This window comes from Hylobates moloch, unplaced genomic scaffold, assembly GCF_009828535.3.
Source record: "Hylobates moloch isolate HMO894 unplaced genomic scaffold, HMol_V3 SCAFFOLD_15, whole genome shotgun sequence".
Lineage (NCBI taxonomy): Eukaryota > Metazoa > Chordata > Mammalia > Primates > Hylobatidae > Hylobates > Hylobates moloch.
Genome location: NW_026652290.1, coordinates 63,582,683 through 63,599,633, shown reverse-complemented (window position 1 = coordinate 63,599,633; position 16,951 = coordinate 63,582,683). Strand labels below are relative to the sequence as shown.

Here is a 16,951-nt window from a genome sequence, read left to right as displayed (position 1 = left end):
GATAGTATCAGTCCTTAATTTTACTCATTTCAATAGGTATGTAGTAGCACCTCACTGTGGTTTTAACTTACATTTACCAGATGACAAGAGACACTGAGAGTGTACTTACTGGCCATTTCCTTTTTTTTTTAGACGGCGTCTCACTCTGTCATCCAGGCTGGAGTGCAGTGGCGTGATCTCGGCTCACTGCAACCTCCACTGCCTGGGTTCAAGTGATTCTCCTGTTTCAGCCTCCCAAGTAGCTGGGACTACAGGCGAGCACCACCATACGCAGCTATTTTTTTTTTTTTTTTTTGTATTTTTGGTAGGGATGGGGTTTCACCAGGTTGGCTAGGCTAGTCTCGAACTCCTGACCTCAAGTGATCTGCCCACCTCAGCCTTCCAAAGTGCTGGGATTATAGGTGTGAGCCACCGTGGCCAGCCCTTGTTGACCATTTCTATATATCATCTTTTATGTAATATCTGATCGACACTTTTGCCCATTTTTAAATTGACTGTCTTACTGTGTTGGAGGAGGTCTTCTAGTACTAAAAACATAAAACAAGGTAGATTTGGAAAGCATTAACATATACTATCATTTTATTCTGTCTACAATGGGTTGTGAAAAGAAAACCATTTTGTTCAATTTCTAACTCCATGCAGTAAAAAATACGTAAAATATTGATTAAAGGAAAATTTGAGAAAAGGATGATAAAAATTTACAAATATGGCATCACATTCAGTCAGATGACCTCAATCTAACCTATTACTTTCTCAACCACAATAGCACAACAATAAAATAAGCCAAAATAACTTAACCTAGACAGATCATGTACAAAAAACATGTACAAATCAGTAAATTGTTGCCAAGGTCCACAAGTTGTGTTTCTAAGTGTGTTTACGGCCTCTTAGCATAAACCTAATCCATCAGGTTTACTTATAATGTAGTGGCATTCCAAAACCCATTTACTAGGCCAGCATATCTTGATGATACCAACCAAACAAGAGGTTAAAGGCCCTTAAATTGCCAATTCTAAAACTGTTTTTCACTTTCTTATTTTTTTCTTGCTTTACTTATTAATTCCCTACTACTCTTTACCTTCCTCCATCCTCCATTCTTTCAAGTCTGGTCATGTCCTATTATTTTAAGATTGATTTAGACTTGAACAATCATTTCTCAAACTTGCCCCTCCTTATTCCCTCCTACCCTTCCCTAACCCCAAGCAACCACTAACCTTCTGCCTGCAGATTTGCCTATTCTAGATATATCACATAAATGGAATCATATAATTTTATCTTTTGTGATTTCCTATTACTTTTAGGTCCTAGGATTTCTGAATATAAATTCTAATACAACCATATATTTTCTAAAATATAGAGCTTTAATTATTACATTATTGCTATATATTTTCTTTCCCCGCTGAATAGCTCAATAGAACTGCAGGACTTATTTATATTCATGATGGACTATTTATAATAATTTAATACCCTTGGGAAAAAAAAACTACCACATGGAAGTTATTTTGACAAAAACATTTAAGTACCATAACCTTAACTATTGAGGCCTTTCAACAAAGTAAGATAAATTATTCCTGTTGTGAACAAGGTAATGTATTTTACTTAGAGTCTTACCTTGACTAAGATGTTCATGGTAAATGGAAGCTAAATTGGGAAGATGTTGTTGGAGGTGAGATGTCAGTTCTGCATGTGAATTAATCTGAACTAGCTCCTCTTCACATCCAGATTCTTCACCATCAAAATCAGCCATATTTTTTTCTGATTTTGCACTAACCTGGGAGCTACTACAACTGACATCATCTGCACTTAGCATATCATCAACCATATGCCTACAAAACAGAGAAAGGCACAAAGTTAGTAATTACAAATGTAAATGTAATTTGTGAACCACAAAAAATACCTCTCTTAAACTTACAAATACACTTAGAAACAAACTGACATCTGCTTATTAACAATCTGGAATGTTGAGAGCTTTACGAAACTGAAAACTTCACACTGTCAGAATTATTAAATAATTTTCATATATACACTCATATTACCGGGCCTATTAACACACCTCATTAGAACAAATTCAAAGAACAATTTTAGGCAAGATCACTAATATTCACTATTTACATATTATTTTATACAAAGTCTATAAAATGTGAAACTATAAAAAGTATGGTTTTTTACAACTGTAGAATCAAACCAAAAAAATATTTCAATTTAAGGATGCAGTCTTGATGGACTTAATATTAATTGGGGAACTTCTAACTAAACAAACCCAAATTAAGTATTCATTTCTAAAACACACTGTTACCGGTCATAACGACAAAATGATTTAAAAAAATCGAAAAATAACATGAAGTTCAGGGTTGATTTAGAGACTCACAAGTAGTACCATTAATACACAGAATATGAAAAGAGCTAAAATGAAAAATTAAATCATTAGGTCTTGTGAGGTATGGAATGGGTACAGGTGTCAAAACTAAGATTTGCAGTGTACCAAACTGAATATATTGCACCTCAGTTTTGTAACAAACTAACTGCTTTGTCTTCATCATGAGCTGTGCTGGGGACAACTGTGAATGTTTGCATCTATAATGCAAGACAGTGTGCCAGTGGTTCTCAATCAGGGGTGAATTTAGGCCCCTGGGGGAAATCTGGAAATATCTAGAGATATTTTTGGTTGTCAAAACGGAGGAGATGCTAGTGCAATCTAGATATAAGGCTCAGTGTACTGGCAAACATTCTGCAATGCACAGGGCAACATTAACATTGTTATAAATTCAAATTAAAAAAAAAAAATGTTCTGGCCCAAGGCTGGGCATGGTGGCTCACACCTGTAATCCCAGCACTTTGGGAGGCCGAGGCAGGCGGATCATTTGAGGTCAGCAGCTCAAGACCAGCCTGGCCAATATGGTGAAACCCTGTCTCTATTAAAAATACAAAAATTAGCTGGGGCATGGTGGCAGATGCCTATAATGCCAGGTACTCGGGAGGCTGAGGCAGGAGAATCACTTGAACCTGGGAGGTGGAGGCTGCAGTGAGCCAAGATCGTGCCACTGCACTCCATCCTGAACAGAGTGTGACTGTGTTTAAAAAAAAAAAAAATTTTTTTTAATTATCTGGCCCAAAATGCCAATCTTGAAAAACACTTCCTTAATCTCAGATGCATCAGTGATAAGAATTAAAAAGCAAAGGAAATAAAGAAGTAATATGTATAGATATGTAGTTCACCCTAACAATTGAATTCTGGAAGATGTGACAAATTGTCGAGGATAGCAAAACTCAATCTGATAAAGGGCATACCCATGATTCATCATAAACTCACATACTATCACTCGTAATGACAATAATAAATATGCAGCTAACACTTACCGAGCACTTATTGTGTACCAATCACATTAGTTAGCCCAGGAAATCCTCACAATAAAACCATGAGATAGATACTATTGTGCCCATTTTATTTTTAGAGACAGAGTCTCATTCTATTGCCCAGGCTGAAGTGTAGTGGTGCAATCATAGCTCACTGCAGTCTTGATCTCCTGGACTCAAGCAATCCTTCCACCTCAGCCTCCCAATTATCTAGAACGACAGGTGTGCGATACCATGCCTGGCTAGTGTTTTTAATATTTTTGTAGAGACGGGGCCCCACTATGTTGTCAGGCTGATCTCAAACTCCTGGCCTCAAACGATCCTCCTGCCTTAGCCTCCAAAGCACTAGGATTATAGTTCCCATTTTATAGATGAAAAAAATGAAGAAAAATTAATTATTTTGCCCATCATAATACCACCAGTAAGTGACAGAATCACATATTTGGTATATTTCACAGATAACCAAAAAGTTTTATGCTGGAGCTTACCCTTTTAAATACCCTCAAATTAGGAGATGTGTAAAATTTCCCTTTCTTAATCACAATTTAGGAAAGTTTCCATAAGCACTCATATCTTTTTTAGGCATTTATTACAAGAAGTTGAAAATCTAATCCTGTGTTATCCAATATAATACCAACTAGCCATATGTGACCATTACACACATAAAACATGGAAGGTCTAGGCTGGGTATAAGTAGCTCAGGCCTGTAATCCCAGAGCTTTGGGAGGCTGAGGCAAAAGGACTGAGGTCTAGGGTTCAAGACCAGCCTGGGCAACATAGCAATACTCTGTCCCTATGAAAAAAAAAAATTAAGAATTAGCTAGGAGTGGCAACACACACCTTAAGTCTCAAGTACTCAGAAAGGTGAGGCAGGAGGATTGCTTGAGCCCAAGAGTTTGAGACTATGGTGAGCTATGATCACCTCACTGCACTACAGCCTAGGTGACAAAGTAAGACCCTGTCTCTTTTTAAAAAAAAAAAAAGGCCAGGCGCAGTGGCTCACGCCTGGAATCCTAGCACTTTGGCAGGCCGAATCATAAGGTCAGGAGTTCAAGACCAGCCTGGGCAATATGGTGAAATCCCATCCTACTAAAAATACAAAAATTAGCCAGGCATGGGCAGGGGGTGGAGGGCGCCTGTAGTCCCAGCTACTCGGGAGGCTGAGGCAGAAGAATCGCTTGAACCTGGGAGGCAGAGGTTGCAGTGAGCCGAGATTGTGCCACTGCACTCCAGCCTCGGCGACAGAGCGAGACTCCAACTCAAAAAATAAATAAATAAATAAATAAAAAGGCCGGGCCTGGTGGCTCACACCTGTGATCCCAGCACTTTGGGAGGCCGAGGCAGGCAGATCACCTGAGGTCAGGAGTTCAAGATCAGCTTGGTCAACATGGTGAAACCCCATCTCCACTAAAAATACAAAAAAAGTAGCCAGGCATGGTGGTGAGTGCCTGTAATTCCAGCTACTCAGGAGGCTGAGGCACGAGAATTGTTTGAGCCTGGGAAGTGGAGGTTGCAGTGAGCCTAGATCGTGCCACTGCACTCCGGCCTGGGCAACAGAGCGAGACCCTGTCTCAAAGAAAAAAAGAAGAAGAAGAAAATAAATAAATAAATGAATACATATTTTAAAGAATTAAAGGGTGGCTTGTCTAAATTGAGAAGTGCTATAAAACATGCACTAAATATTGAAGACTTGGTAAGAAAAAAAGGAAATACCTTACTAATTTTTATACTTATTACATGTGGAAATGGCATTGTGGATATTATTGGTTTAACATGATTAAAACTGGCTGGGCGCGGTGGCTCACGCTTGTAATCCCAGCACTTTGGGAGGCCAAGGCGGGCGGATCACGAGGTCAGGAGATCGAGACCACGGTGAAACCCCGTCTCTACTAAAAATACAAAAAAATTAGCCGGGCGTGGTGGCGGGCGCCTGTAGTCCCAGCTACTCGGAGAGGCTGAGCAGGAGGCACGGACTTGCATGACCGAGATTGCCCACTGCACCACCTGGGAGACTGGACGAGACCTCTCAAATAAAATTAACAACCTGGTTTTCTATTGTTGTTGTTTTGTTTTTGAGTCTCACTCTGTTGCCCAGGCTGGAGTGCAGTGGTGTGATCTCAGCTCACTGCAACCTCCACCTCCCAGGTTCAAGTGATTCTCCTGCCTCAGCCTCCCAAGTAGCTGGGATTACAGGCGTGCACCACCATGCCCAGCTAATTTTTCTATTTTTAGTAGAGATGGGGTTTCGCCATGTTGTTCAGGCTGGTCTCAAACTCCTGACCTCAAGTGATCCACCTGCCTTGGCCTCCCAAAGTGCTGGGATTACAGGTGTGAGCCACCGTGCATGGCCAACAACCTGCTTCATTTTGTGTTTTTAAATGTGCCCAACAGAAAACTTGAAATTATCTATTTGTAGCTTACATTTATAGTTTGCACTATACTAATGAATAGCACTGATACAGAATTGCAAATTGAATAAACATAGGATATAATACTTCCCTAAAGGAAATATGAACTGAATATTTATTTTGAAGTAGGCTTACCCATCGTGGTGGTGGTGATGGTGGTGGTGGTGGTGGTGATGCTGTGGACCAATAAATTGTCGACAATTAAATAATTCATTCCCAATAGTCTCCCCAAGGAAGTCCCCAGTTCGTGTGATACAAGACTCCTGAGACCCTTGTGCTATATGCGTAGCATTCATTTCCCCTGAAATATCATGTTCTGGGTCTTCAGAGTGTGAACAAGCATCCAGCATTCGCATTCGATTATCTACTGATGGCAATGATTCAGTGTTAAAAACCAGGTCCTTTCCTGTTCCGCTGCTTGTCCCATTTCTTTCTGACGTGCCTTGGGAGTCCCCCAGGCAAATACCTGCTTGACTCTCCAACTTTCTATTCCGAAGATCTGTACCACAACTGCTTTTGGGAGGATTATGACCATGATCATCGTCTTCATCTTCCTCTTTGAGGGCTTCAATATCTGCAATGTCTTCTGACTGTACCTCACTGCCAGGGCTCCCAGCTGACTGGCTTGCATGGCTAGAATTGACCTCATTGCTAGATCCATCACTATGCCCACTACTGCTACCAGGACCACTGCTTCCATCTTCACCACTGTTGGCAGTTTCGTCAGAACTTCCCTGCATGGATTCCTGTATTTTGAAACAAACAGATTTAAATAAATATTTAAACCTGTAAGAAAAAAGGTAACCAACATTAATAAACTGTACTTCTTAAAAAGGCTGTCAGTCTTGTTATACTCCTTTGAACAATACAAAATGGAATTAAAAACTCAAAGGACATCAAAAATATTATGTAAAGGAGAGGACAAGCCCAAACATGAATTATGTATATATACCCAATTCAAATGATAAACATGCCAGAAAGCCAAAAATGCCTTTAAAAGAAGAAAAACCTATTTTCATACCTCTGTGTCTGAAAGTCGTTGTTGCACATGTTTGGTTCTATTAATAAGCTGCTCATCCATTTCAATGTCACTACCTCCACTTTGATGTGTATCGCTATTATCACTGCTTTGAGGACTAGCTGCAGGTGACCCTATATAAAATATATTTTTTGTTTTTACTTCTAATTTATATTAACATAGACTTAACAGAATGATATTATCATTTGATTCCTTGACCTACTTACCAAAGCTTTATGGTAAGTAGCCAAAAATAAAATCTCTAAATATGTTAACATTTGCTCATGATTTCTAAAGAAGATGTAATATATTTCAATTAAAAGTCAAGATGTTTATGATTTTAAGAAAAATGGGTAACACGAATATGTTAAAGGTTTACATCTCCTCAAAATGAACTTTATGACTGGTACAAATATATTATTATGTAAAATCAATGAACTCTAGAAAATCACTATACAAAACTAAGTCATGTTGCCATGAATTTCTAAGGCTCAACTTACAAGGTGATGGAGCTGTTCTTCTAAGCTCTTCTTCCTCTGAAGGAAAATGAAAAAACAGGAGACAAACATTCTAAGTGACTGAGCTTCTTTGAGACAGAGTATCAGTTGTTCATATTACATAATCAACAAGATACAGGTGGAGAAACCTGCAATAAGGTTAAGTCCCCACCACCTACAGTAGTTGTTGGGGGTGCCTGCACAGAAAAGCCTAAGAGAGGGGTAGTATACGTTGTCAGGATACAAAAACTGAGTTCAAGTAATGTTTCAGAAAGCCCTTGAAAGCTATATATGTTAAAAAAATAAAAAAATACCCACTGGCCGGGCACAGTGGCTCACGCCTATAACCCCAGCACTTTAGGAGGCTGAGGCGGATGGATGACAAAGTCAGGACATCGAAACCATCCTGGCTAACACGGTGAAACCCTGTCTCTACTAAAAATACAAAAAAATTAACTGGGCATGGTGGCGGGCGCCTGTAGTCCCAGCTACTCGGGAGGCTGAGGCAGAAGAATGACGTGAACCCGGGAGATGCAGCTTGCATTGAGCTGAGATCACACCACTGCACTCCAGCTTGGGCGACAGACCGACGCTCCGTCTCAAAAAAAAAAAAAAACAACCCACAAAGCACCTGACATGGCAGAAAATTTGAAGCAGAAAACACAAAAAGATAACTGAATCATTATGTTCTACTCTTAAAATTATTTCTGAAACAAAACTTGTTTGTTTACAAAATGAAATCTCAAAAACTTTTGTTTAAAAAAAAAGATAACCAAAGCTGAGAAAATACAGTAACTATAAAGACTTTATCACTATCCTTCACTTAAAAGGTAAACCAAAACACGAACTAATCACAGTATTAATCCTTTTATATGTACTCTTCTACCCATCCCACACTTATTTTAAAATAAAGATTGAATTGAATGTATTAGCAGAAAATACTTCAAATCTGAGTGAGAAGCTCTCAACAATTTACTTCAAAATACATGACACTACTAACCTTTCTTATTTCCAATGGGAATATTAGTATTTAATAAAGATGCAAAAGAACTCTGTTTAGACAACTGAGCCTTAGTTGCTAGTGCATTATTCCACAGTGCTTTAATTAACATGGATGCCAAGTACAGTGTCTAAAAAAAGAGAGGGAGAGATTTCAGTTCGAGAATTCCAGGCAACACTAACAAATTTAATATCCTTTTTGTCAAACTGAAATGCCAAGACAATAAAATGAAAGTTAAATTATCTGAATCACAAAGAAATTTTCACTTCACGGGAAAAAAAAACTATTATGTTTTTAATGTATTACCTGTTCAGTATGAACACTTGGCTCAAGAGCTGAGACCAGATTAAGTAGATGTCTAAGTGGTACGGGATCCAAATTCTTGATGAGTGAAGGAAATAAGTCATGTATATACCGACTACAATGTTTCAACTAGAAAATCAAGTTAGAGAGAATGGTCAAAAATAATTGCCCAACACATGTAGATTACCTGATATAAAAACAGTCTGAAAGTCAAAAAGTTGGCCAGTACACTAATATTTTTTAATATGATGGTAAAATGCTAATTATCCAAGATGATGAATGGCAGTGCATAAAATAGTAAAAATAAATTCACCTAAACAGAAATGAAACTTAACCAAATGACAAGCTGAATTTCCTAATTATAAGAGGGAAGGCTGGGCGTGGTGGCTGATGCCTGTAATTCCAATACTTTGGGAGGCTGAGTTGGCAGGACAGCTTGAGCCCAGAAGTCTTAGATCAGCCTGGGCAACATAGCAAGACCTCATCTCTATAAAAAATACATTTGAAAATTAGGTGGGTGCTGAGGTGCACACCTGTGGTCCCAGCTACACAGGCGGCTATGGTGGGAAGATCTCTTGATTCCAATGGAATTAATTTACATGTCATAACACAAAAATAAGTTAAATAGTAAATTAAAATACAAATAAGACAATAAATTACACTTAGGAGAAAAAAGTAAATTATCACAGGTGTACCAGATTTGTTATTAAATCTCTATCAAGTATTTATATAATGCGTTTATTTTACTAGAGTACACAACAGAAACCCTCATAAAGATTTATAAAATAATAAACCATGAAATACAAAGATTTCTTTGTCATAATAAACACAAATATGTAAATTCATGAGGGACAATATTTATGAAGACATAAACATTAATATTATGTCATGTAAAATAAAAGTATTTTACAGTCATGAAGCTGCTAACTACTAAATCAAGATAAGGTAATAAACAGAAGATTAGACAAGTAATTCCCAATTTGAGGGCTGTCAAATGTAAAGTTTCCTACTTTTAATACATAAAAAATATATTAAAATATAGTGTTTTCAAAAACACTGATTTTTATATTTTGTAGGCATACACATATGAATTTTCTTCTGCTGCTTCTCTTTCAGGGTAAATACGCACAACCTAATACTGAAATATAAGGTGAAATACATGTAAGAAAACATAATACTGCAGGAATTCTTCTATCTTGGTGAGGCTTCTTATAAATTACACTATGTGCTTCTACTGCTATTTACTTTAACACCACTAAGTATCCATTTAAAAAACAATGGCAGTACTTCAATACTACAAACAGTATTTGATTTTAAGGAGAAGTGAATACTCAGTAAGTTTACCACTTTTATAGGTTTGACTAAGAATGTTAATTTAAATATAGTATTAAATAACATTACAGATTAAAATATACAGGTTAAGTATCCCCTATCTGAAATGCTTGGAAGCAGAAGTGTTTCAGATTTTGGGTTTTTCCACACTTTGGAGTATCTGCATTATATATTCACCAGTTGAAGATCTCTAATTCAATAATCCAAAATCTGAAATGTTCCAATGAGTACTTCTTTGAGCACCATGTTGGCACTCAGATCTCAAACTTTGTGGTCGTTCAAATTTTAGAGTTTTGGATTAGGAATTCTCAATTTGTACTAATAGTTTTCTCTACTTTTTGCCAACAAGTAACTCTTACATGCTTTTTCTACTTAAAATATGATAAAAACATATGCACATGTTTATATATATAGTATATGTATGTATATAATAAACTATATTATATACTATATGTAATATATAATAAACTTCTGATTTTCTGCCAATTTAACCATTAATATAATGAAATTTCCATTATATTGCTGGAGTTTCAAGGGTATTAATCTGCCACTTGGTTATTTTTGTTTTGTTTTATAGAGATGAAGTCTCATGATATTGCCCAGTCTAATTTTAAAACGCCTAAGCTCAAGTGATCCTCTTGCCTCAGCCTCGCAAAGTGCTGAAATAACAGGAATGAGCCACTGAGCTTATTTTTAAGTAACAAGACCCTTGAGAAAAAAAATCATAAAATCTTGTAACTGAGGTCAAAAAAAAAAAAACCCATTCTTTCAAATGTGTACATTATTTAATTCCAAAGTACACAAAAAATATTATTAAGAATGCGTGGTGGCGGCAGCAGCAAGCAGAGCAGGAGGAAGAGGACAAAGAGGAGGACAAGGAGGATGAAGAAACAAAGATGACGAACAGGACAAAGAAGAAAGACAAAAACAAAGACAATGAAGATGAAAAAGAAAAGGGTATCAGGGAAGATGGGAGAATAGAAAACACCAGGAATCCACTTCTATACCAAGACAAAAAATGTACTAGCCAAATCAGATGTAAGTATCCTGGAACTCTAGAGTCAATCTGAACTTCTACGCTTAACAATTTCAGCCTCCAATGCCATAGCTGCTACCGCTACCAATTTCTGACACGCACACTCCCAACCTGCCCATGCAATGATAGGCAGCTATGGAGACAGCAATACAGGTTTCTGGTACAGCTTCTGGAGACAGGTGGGCAATAAGGACCACATCCCCCAACATCAAGATTCTCTGTTCTGACAGCTAGCTGATTGCTAATTCTGACTGATGAGTACAGGCACAGAGGCTGGCTGCCATTGTTTCAACACAAACCATCTGAAATGATTACTAGAGGTCTTAGAGTTGCACTTGTTCTTTTGGGGAACAAAACAAAAAAGGAAAGAACAAAAAGTCCACAGAAAATATACCTGAAGTCCACCTGTTGCACTTCCTAGACGAATTGTTTTTTGTTTTTTGTTTTTGAGAGTCTTGCTCTGTCACCCAGGCTGGAGTGCAGTGGTGCGATCTCAGCTCACTGCAACCTGTGCTTCCCAGGTTCAAGTGATTCTCATGCCTCAGCCTCTCAAGTAGGTGGGACCACAGGTGTGTGCCACCACACCCAGCTAGTTTTGTTTTCTTTGTTTGTTTGGTTTTTTTTTTTTTTTTTTGTATTTTTGGTGAAGACAGGGTTTCGCCATGTTGGCCAGGCTGGTCTTGAACTTCTGACCTCAAGTGATCCGCCTGCCTCAGCCTCCCAAAGGGCTAGGATTACAGGTGTGAGTCACCACACCCAGCCACTAGACCAAGATTTTAAAAAACTTTATCTCAAAGATACTAAGAGTAAAGACAGGAAAACAATGCATGAACAAAATGAGAATATCAGCAAACGGACAGAAATTATAAAAAGCGAACCAAAAAGAAATTACAGAAATGAAAAGTACAACAACTGAAATGAACAATACACTACAAAAGGATTCAAAGGCAGCTCTGAGCAAGCAGAAAAAAGAATCAGCATATCCAAAAGCAGGACAACTGAAATTATCAAGTCTGAGGAAAAGAAGAAAAATGAATAGCCTAAGGGACCTGTGGGATACCATGAAGCAGAGCAACACATTCATTTTGGAAATCTCAGAATGCAAAGAAAAATGGAAAGACAGAATACTTAAATAACTAAATAAATAAATAACCAATTTGATGAAAGACATGAATCTACAAATCCAAGATGTTCAACAAACTCCAAGAAGGATACACTCAAAAAGACCCCTATCGATACACAATGCAATCAGAACGTAGGAAGTCAAACACGAAAATCTCAAAAACCGTAAGTAACTTGTCACATACAAGAGATCCTCAATAAGATTATCAGCGAATTTCTCATCCAAAACCTTAGAGGCCAGAAGGCAATGAGCTGATATATTCAAGGGGCTAAAAGAAAAATCCTGCAATAAAAATTCTAAATTCAGCAAAACTGTTCTTCAAAAATTAGGGTTGAAATTAAGACACTCGCAGAAAAAAGCTGAAGGAGTTTGTGACACTTATACCTGCCCCATAAAAATTGCTAAAAGGCAGTTTCCCAGTGTGCTTCTAGCCACTAAATGGGAGAAGGGGACACAAGATGGTAGCAGCCACAAACTCTAGTTCCAGCCTCCCGCTGCTCAATGACCTGCTTAGTGCTGGGGCAGCCAGGGCTGGAATGACCGGGCCTGAGCTAGCCTGAGCTGAAAAGAGTAGCTCTTTTTTCACAGCCAGCCAAATGACTCAGAAAACCTAGAATGTCTGAGGAAAAAGTGTTCACTATGTTGGGTTGGGCAACATGTGGAGGAACTGAAAGCCTGAAGCCTGGGCCCAGGAATTGAGGAAATGTGAGGTTGGGGCTCAGAGGTGCTCACACTGAGGCAGACCCTTGGGTGATCAGCTAGTTGCCAGAATGCTTCAATGCTCACCTCCAACTCCTGATTGAGTACTTGGTGCTCTTGTGGTGCACCATACCAGACCCCATGCTATATAAGCTTGCTGGGACCAGCCCAATCTCAGAGCCCCACATCCCTCTGTTGTTGCTGTATCCCCCATGAGGCACTTGTCTGTATCCTGCAAGACAGGCACTCCCCGAGGAGAGAGACAGCAGCAATGAACTATCCCTGTGTTCTCAGTGACCAGCATGAAACCCAGCACGAATAGGCATTAGTAATTGTTAGAATGAACCCTTTTCATGTCTTCAAAAGTTCTGGGGAATAATGGAATGATTTAATTTGATCTTTGAGTAGGGTACAAGATGAATAAATATGAATTGTCTTGCAAAGAGAAAAAAAATGAGACAAATGCGAAAAAGAGTCCTTCCAGTTGAAATGAAATAAATAAGATCTCTGATAAATACATAGGCAATTATTACAGATAATATTGAAATTTTAGTTTATATCTCCACTTTTTATTTTCCACGATTTAAAAAACAAATACAAAGAATAATTATTAACCTGCCTTACTAAGCACACAATATACCAAGTTGCAATTTGTGACAGCAGTAACAAAAATGGAGCGATGGAGTTATTAGGAGCAGAGTTTTTACATGGCATTGAAGTTAAGCTGGTATAAATTGAAATTAGACTGTTATACCTTTAGGATGTTAAATGTAATCTCCACATTAAATACATAAGAAAATTAAAAGGAAATCAAACTGTTTCACTACAAAAACAACAACAACAAACACACACACACCACCAAAACAACTAAACATACAAAAAAGGCAGTAATGGAAGAAATGAGGCAGAAAAACACTATAAGACATAGAGAAAAGAAAAGGCAAAACAACACAAGTTTGTACCTCTTTATGAGTAATTATTTTAAATGTAAATGGTTTAACTCTCCAATCAAAAGAAAAAGATAGAATTGATATTTTTTAAAAACTTGATCCAGGCCGGGCGCGGTGGCTCACGCTTCTAATCCCAGCACTCTGGGAGGCCGAGGCGGGCGGATCACAAGGTCAGGAGATCGAGACCACGGTGAAACCCCGTCTCTACTAAAAAAAAAATACAAAAAATTAGCCAGGCGTGGTGGCGGGCGCCTGTAGTCCCAGCTACTCGGAGAGGCTGAGGCAGGAGAATGGCGTGAACCCGGGAGGCGGAGCTTGCAGTGAGCTTGCAGTGAGACTGCTCCACTGCACTCCAGCCTGGGCGACAGAGCAAGACTCCGTCTCAAAAAAAATAAAAATAAAAAATAAAATAAAACTTGATCCAATTGTCTATAAGAGGTTTGCTTTATATCCAAAGACACAAAAAGGTTTAATGTGAAAGGACAGAAAAAGATATTCCATGCAAATAGCAAGCAAAAGCTAGCTGGGTTGGCTATACGAATATCAAATAAGATACAATTTAAATTTTAAAAAGATTACCAGAAAAAACAAACGGAATTACCATTTAATCCAGCAATCTGACTCCTAGGTATATGTCTAAAAGAATTCAAAGCAAGATCTCAAAGAGGTATCTGTACTCCCATGATCACTACAGCGTTATTCCTAACAGCCAGGATGTAAAAGCAGCCCAAATGTCCATCAACAGATGAATGAATTAAAAAAAAAAAAACGTGCTACAGGCCAGGCACAGTGGCTCATGCCTGTAATCCCAGCACTTTGGGAGGCCAAGGCAGGTAGATCACTTGAGCCCAGGAAATCAAGACCAGCCAGGTCAACATGGCAAAACCCTGTCTCTACTAAAAAATACAAAACTTAGTCAGGCATGGTGGGCATGTGTCCATAGTCCCAGCTACTTCAGTGGTTGAAGTGGGAGGATGGCTTAATCCTGGAAGGTCAAGGTTGCAGTGAGCCATAATTGTGCCACAGCACTCCAGCCTGGGTGAAAGCGCTCATGCACGCATGCACACACACACACACACACACACACACACACACACACACACACACACACAGCAATACTATTCATCCTTAAAAAGGAAGAAAATGCTGACACATGCCACAACACAGATGAATGTTGAAGAGATTAGGCTGAGTGAAATAAGCCAGTCACAAAAGGACAAATATTTAATGATTCCACTTATATTGGAAACCTAGAGTACTCAAAATCATGGAAACAGAAAGTAGAATAGAGGTTACCAAAGGTTGATGAGAGGGGGAAATGAGGAGAGTTGTTGTTCAATGGGTATAGAGTTTCAGTTTTGCAATATAAATAAGTTCTAGAGCTCTATTACACAACGCGAATAGACTTAACACTAGTGAACTAAAATGACACTTAAAAATGATTAAAGGGGATAAACTGCATTTTTTTCAAACCACAGTTTAAAATGTTTTCATAAGTTTACTAAAGATGAAGAAAAACTTTAGTAACAAAAGGTTCAAAATACCAAGAAGATATGACCATAAACATTATTAAGACTGGAAGAAAATCGAGAAATAAAAAGTTCCACAATAATAGTTGGAGACTTCAATATCCAATTTTCAATAAAGAGAATAACCATAAACAAGGAAACAGAGAATCTGAACAACACAATAAGCCAAACAGACCTAGGAGGCATATACAGAACACTCCAACAGCAGCAGAAAACACATTTTTCTCAAGTACATGTGGGACATGTTCCAAGATAGACTGGATGCTAGACCACAAGTCTCAACAGATATTAAAATACAGATAATCATACTAAAATGTTTCTCTACCCACAGCAGGAAGAAGCTGAAAATCAGTACCAGAAGGAAAACTGGACAACTCACAAATATGTAGAAATTAACACATTCAAACAGCCAAAGGATCAAAAATGGAATCACAAGGGAAATTAGAAAATATTTACAGATAAAATACAACAAAAAATAGAATGCAGAAAGAACAATGTTCAGAGGAAAATTTTATTTATACATGAAAACTTATGTTTACAAATGTAAATGTGAATTAAAAAAAAAATCTCAATTCAACAACCAAACTTTACAACTTAGGGAAGGAACTACAAGAGAAACAATTAAACCTAAAGCTAGTAGAAGGAAGAAAATGATTAGAGATAAATAAAACAAAGAATATGAAAATAGTACAGAAAGCTGGTCAGAGGCAGTTCATGCCTGTGGTAATACTCTCACTTTGAGAGGCCAGGAGGAAAGACTGCTTTACATCAGAAGTTCAATACCAACCTGAGCAACACAGTGAAATCCTTTCTCTACAAAAAATATTTAAAAATTAGCCAGGAGTGGTGGCACAAGCCTGTAGTCCTAGCTACATGAGAGGCTAAAGCAGAAGGACTGCCTGAGCCCAGAAAGTTAAGATTACAGCACTGCACTCCAACTTGGGCAAGAGAGCAAGAAATTCTCTCTTTAAAAAACAGTAAGAGGCCGGGCACGGTGGCTCACGCTTGTAATCCCAGCACTTTGGGAGGCCGAGGCAGGCGGATCACGAGGTCAGGAGATTGAGACCACGATGAAACCCCGTCTCTACTAAAAATACAAAAAAAAATTAGCCGGGCGTGGTGGTGGGCACCTGTAGTCCCAGCTACTCGGAAAGGCTGAGGCAGGAGAATGGCGCGAACCCGGGAGGCGGAGCTTGCAGTGAGCCGAGATTGCGCCACTGCACTCCAGCCTGGGTGACAGAGCAAGACTCCATCTCAAAAAAAAAAAAAAATAAATAAATAAATAAATAAATAAATAAATAAATGTAAGAATGGGCCAGGTGTGGTGGCTCACGTCTGTAATCCCAGCACTTTGAGAGGCCAAGGCAGGTGGATCACATGAGGTCATAAGTTTAAGAACAGCCTGGCCAACATGGCGAAATCCCGTCTCCACTAAAAATACAAAAAAAATTTGCTGGGTGTGGTTGGCACATGCCTGTAGTCCCAGCTACTCAGGAGGCTGAGACAGGAGAATCACTTGAACCTGGGAGGCGGAGGCTGCAGTGAACCAAGATCGCACCACGGCACTCCAGCCTGGGCAAGACAGAGCGAGATTCCGCCTAAAATAAATAAATAAATAAGAATGTTAATAGAGAAAACTAACAAAACCAAAGGACAGTTTGTTAAAGGATTTTATAAATGACAACCCTTTAGCTGGACCATG

The 16,951-nt window shown here is 38.5% G+C and overlaps 1 protein-coding gene across 3 annotated transcripts in view; it reads right to left on the bottom strand.

The window, feature by feature from the left end:
* Window positions 1-16,951, bottom strand: part of USP34 (ubiquitin specific peptidase 34) — a 297,846-nt gene that overhangs the window by 160,169 nt on the left and 120,726 nt on the right. For all 3 annotated transcript variants that reach the window (XM_032176545.2, XM_032176542.2, XM_032176541.2), the window contains exons 11-16: window positions 8,584-8,709; window positions 8,278-8,407; window positions 7,281-7,316; window positions 6,784-6,914; window positions 5,898-6,508; window positions 1,612-1,826 (exon numbers count right to left, since the gene is read on the bottom strand). In XM_032176545.2, coding sequence (XP_032032436.1) covers window positions 1,612-1,826; window positions 5,898-6,508; window positions 6,784-6,914; window positions 7,281-7,316; window positions 8,278-8,407; window positions 8,584-8,709 — 1,249 coding nt within the window. The remainder of the gene's footprint in view (window positions 1-1,611; window positions 1,827-5,897; window positions 6,509-6,783; window positions 6,915-7,280; window positions 7,317-8,277; window positions 8,408-8,583; window positions 8,710-16,951) is intronic.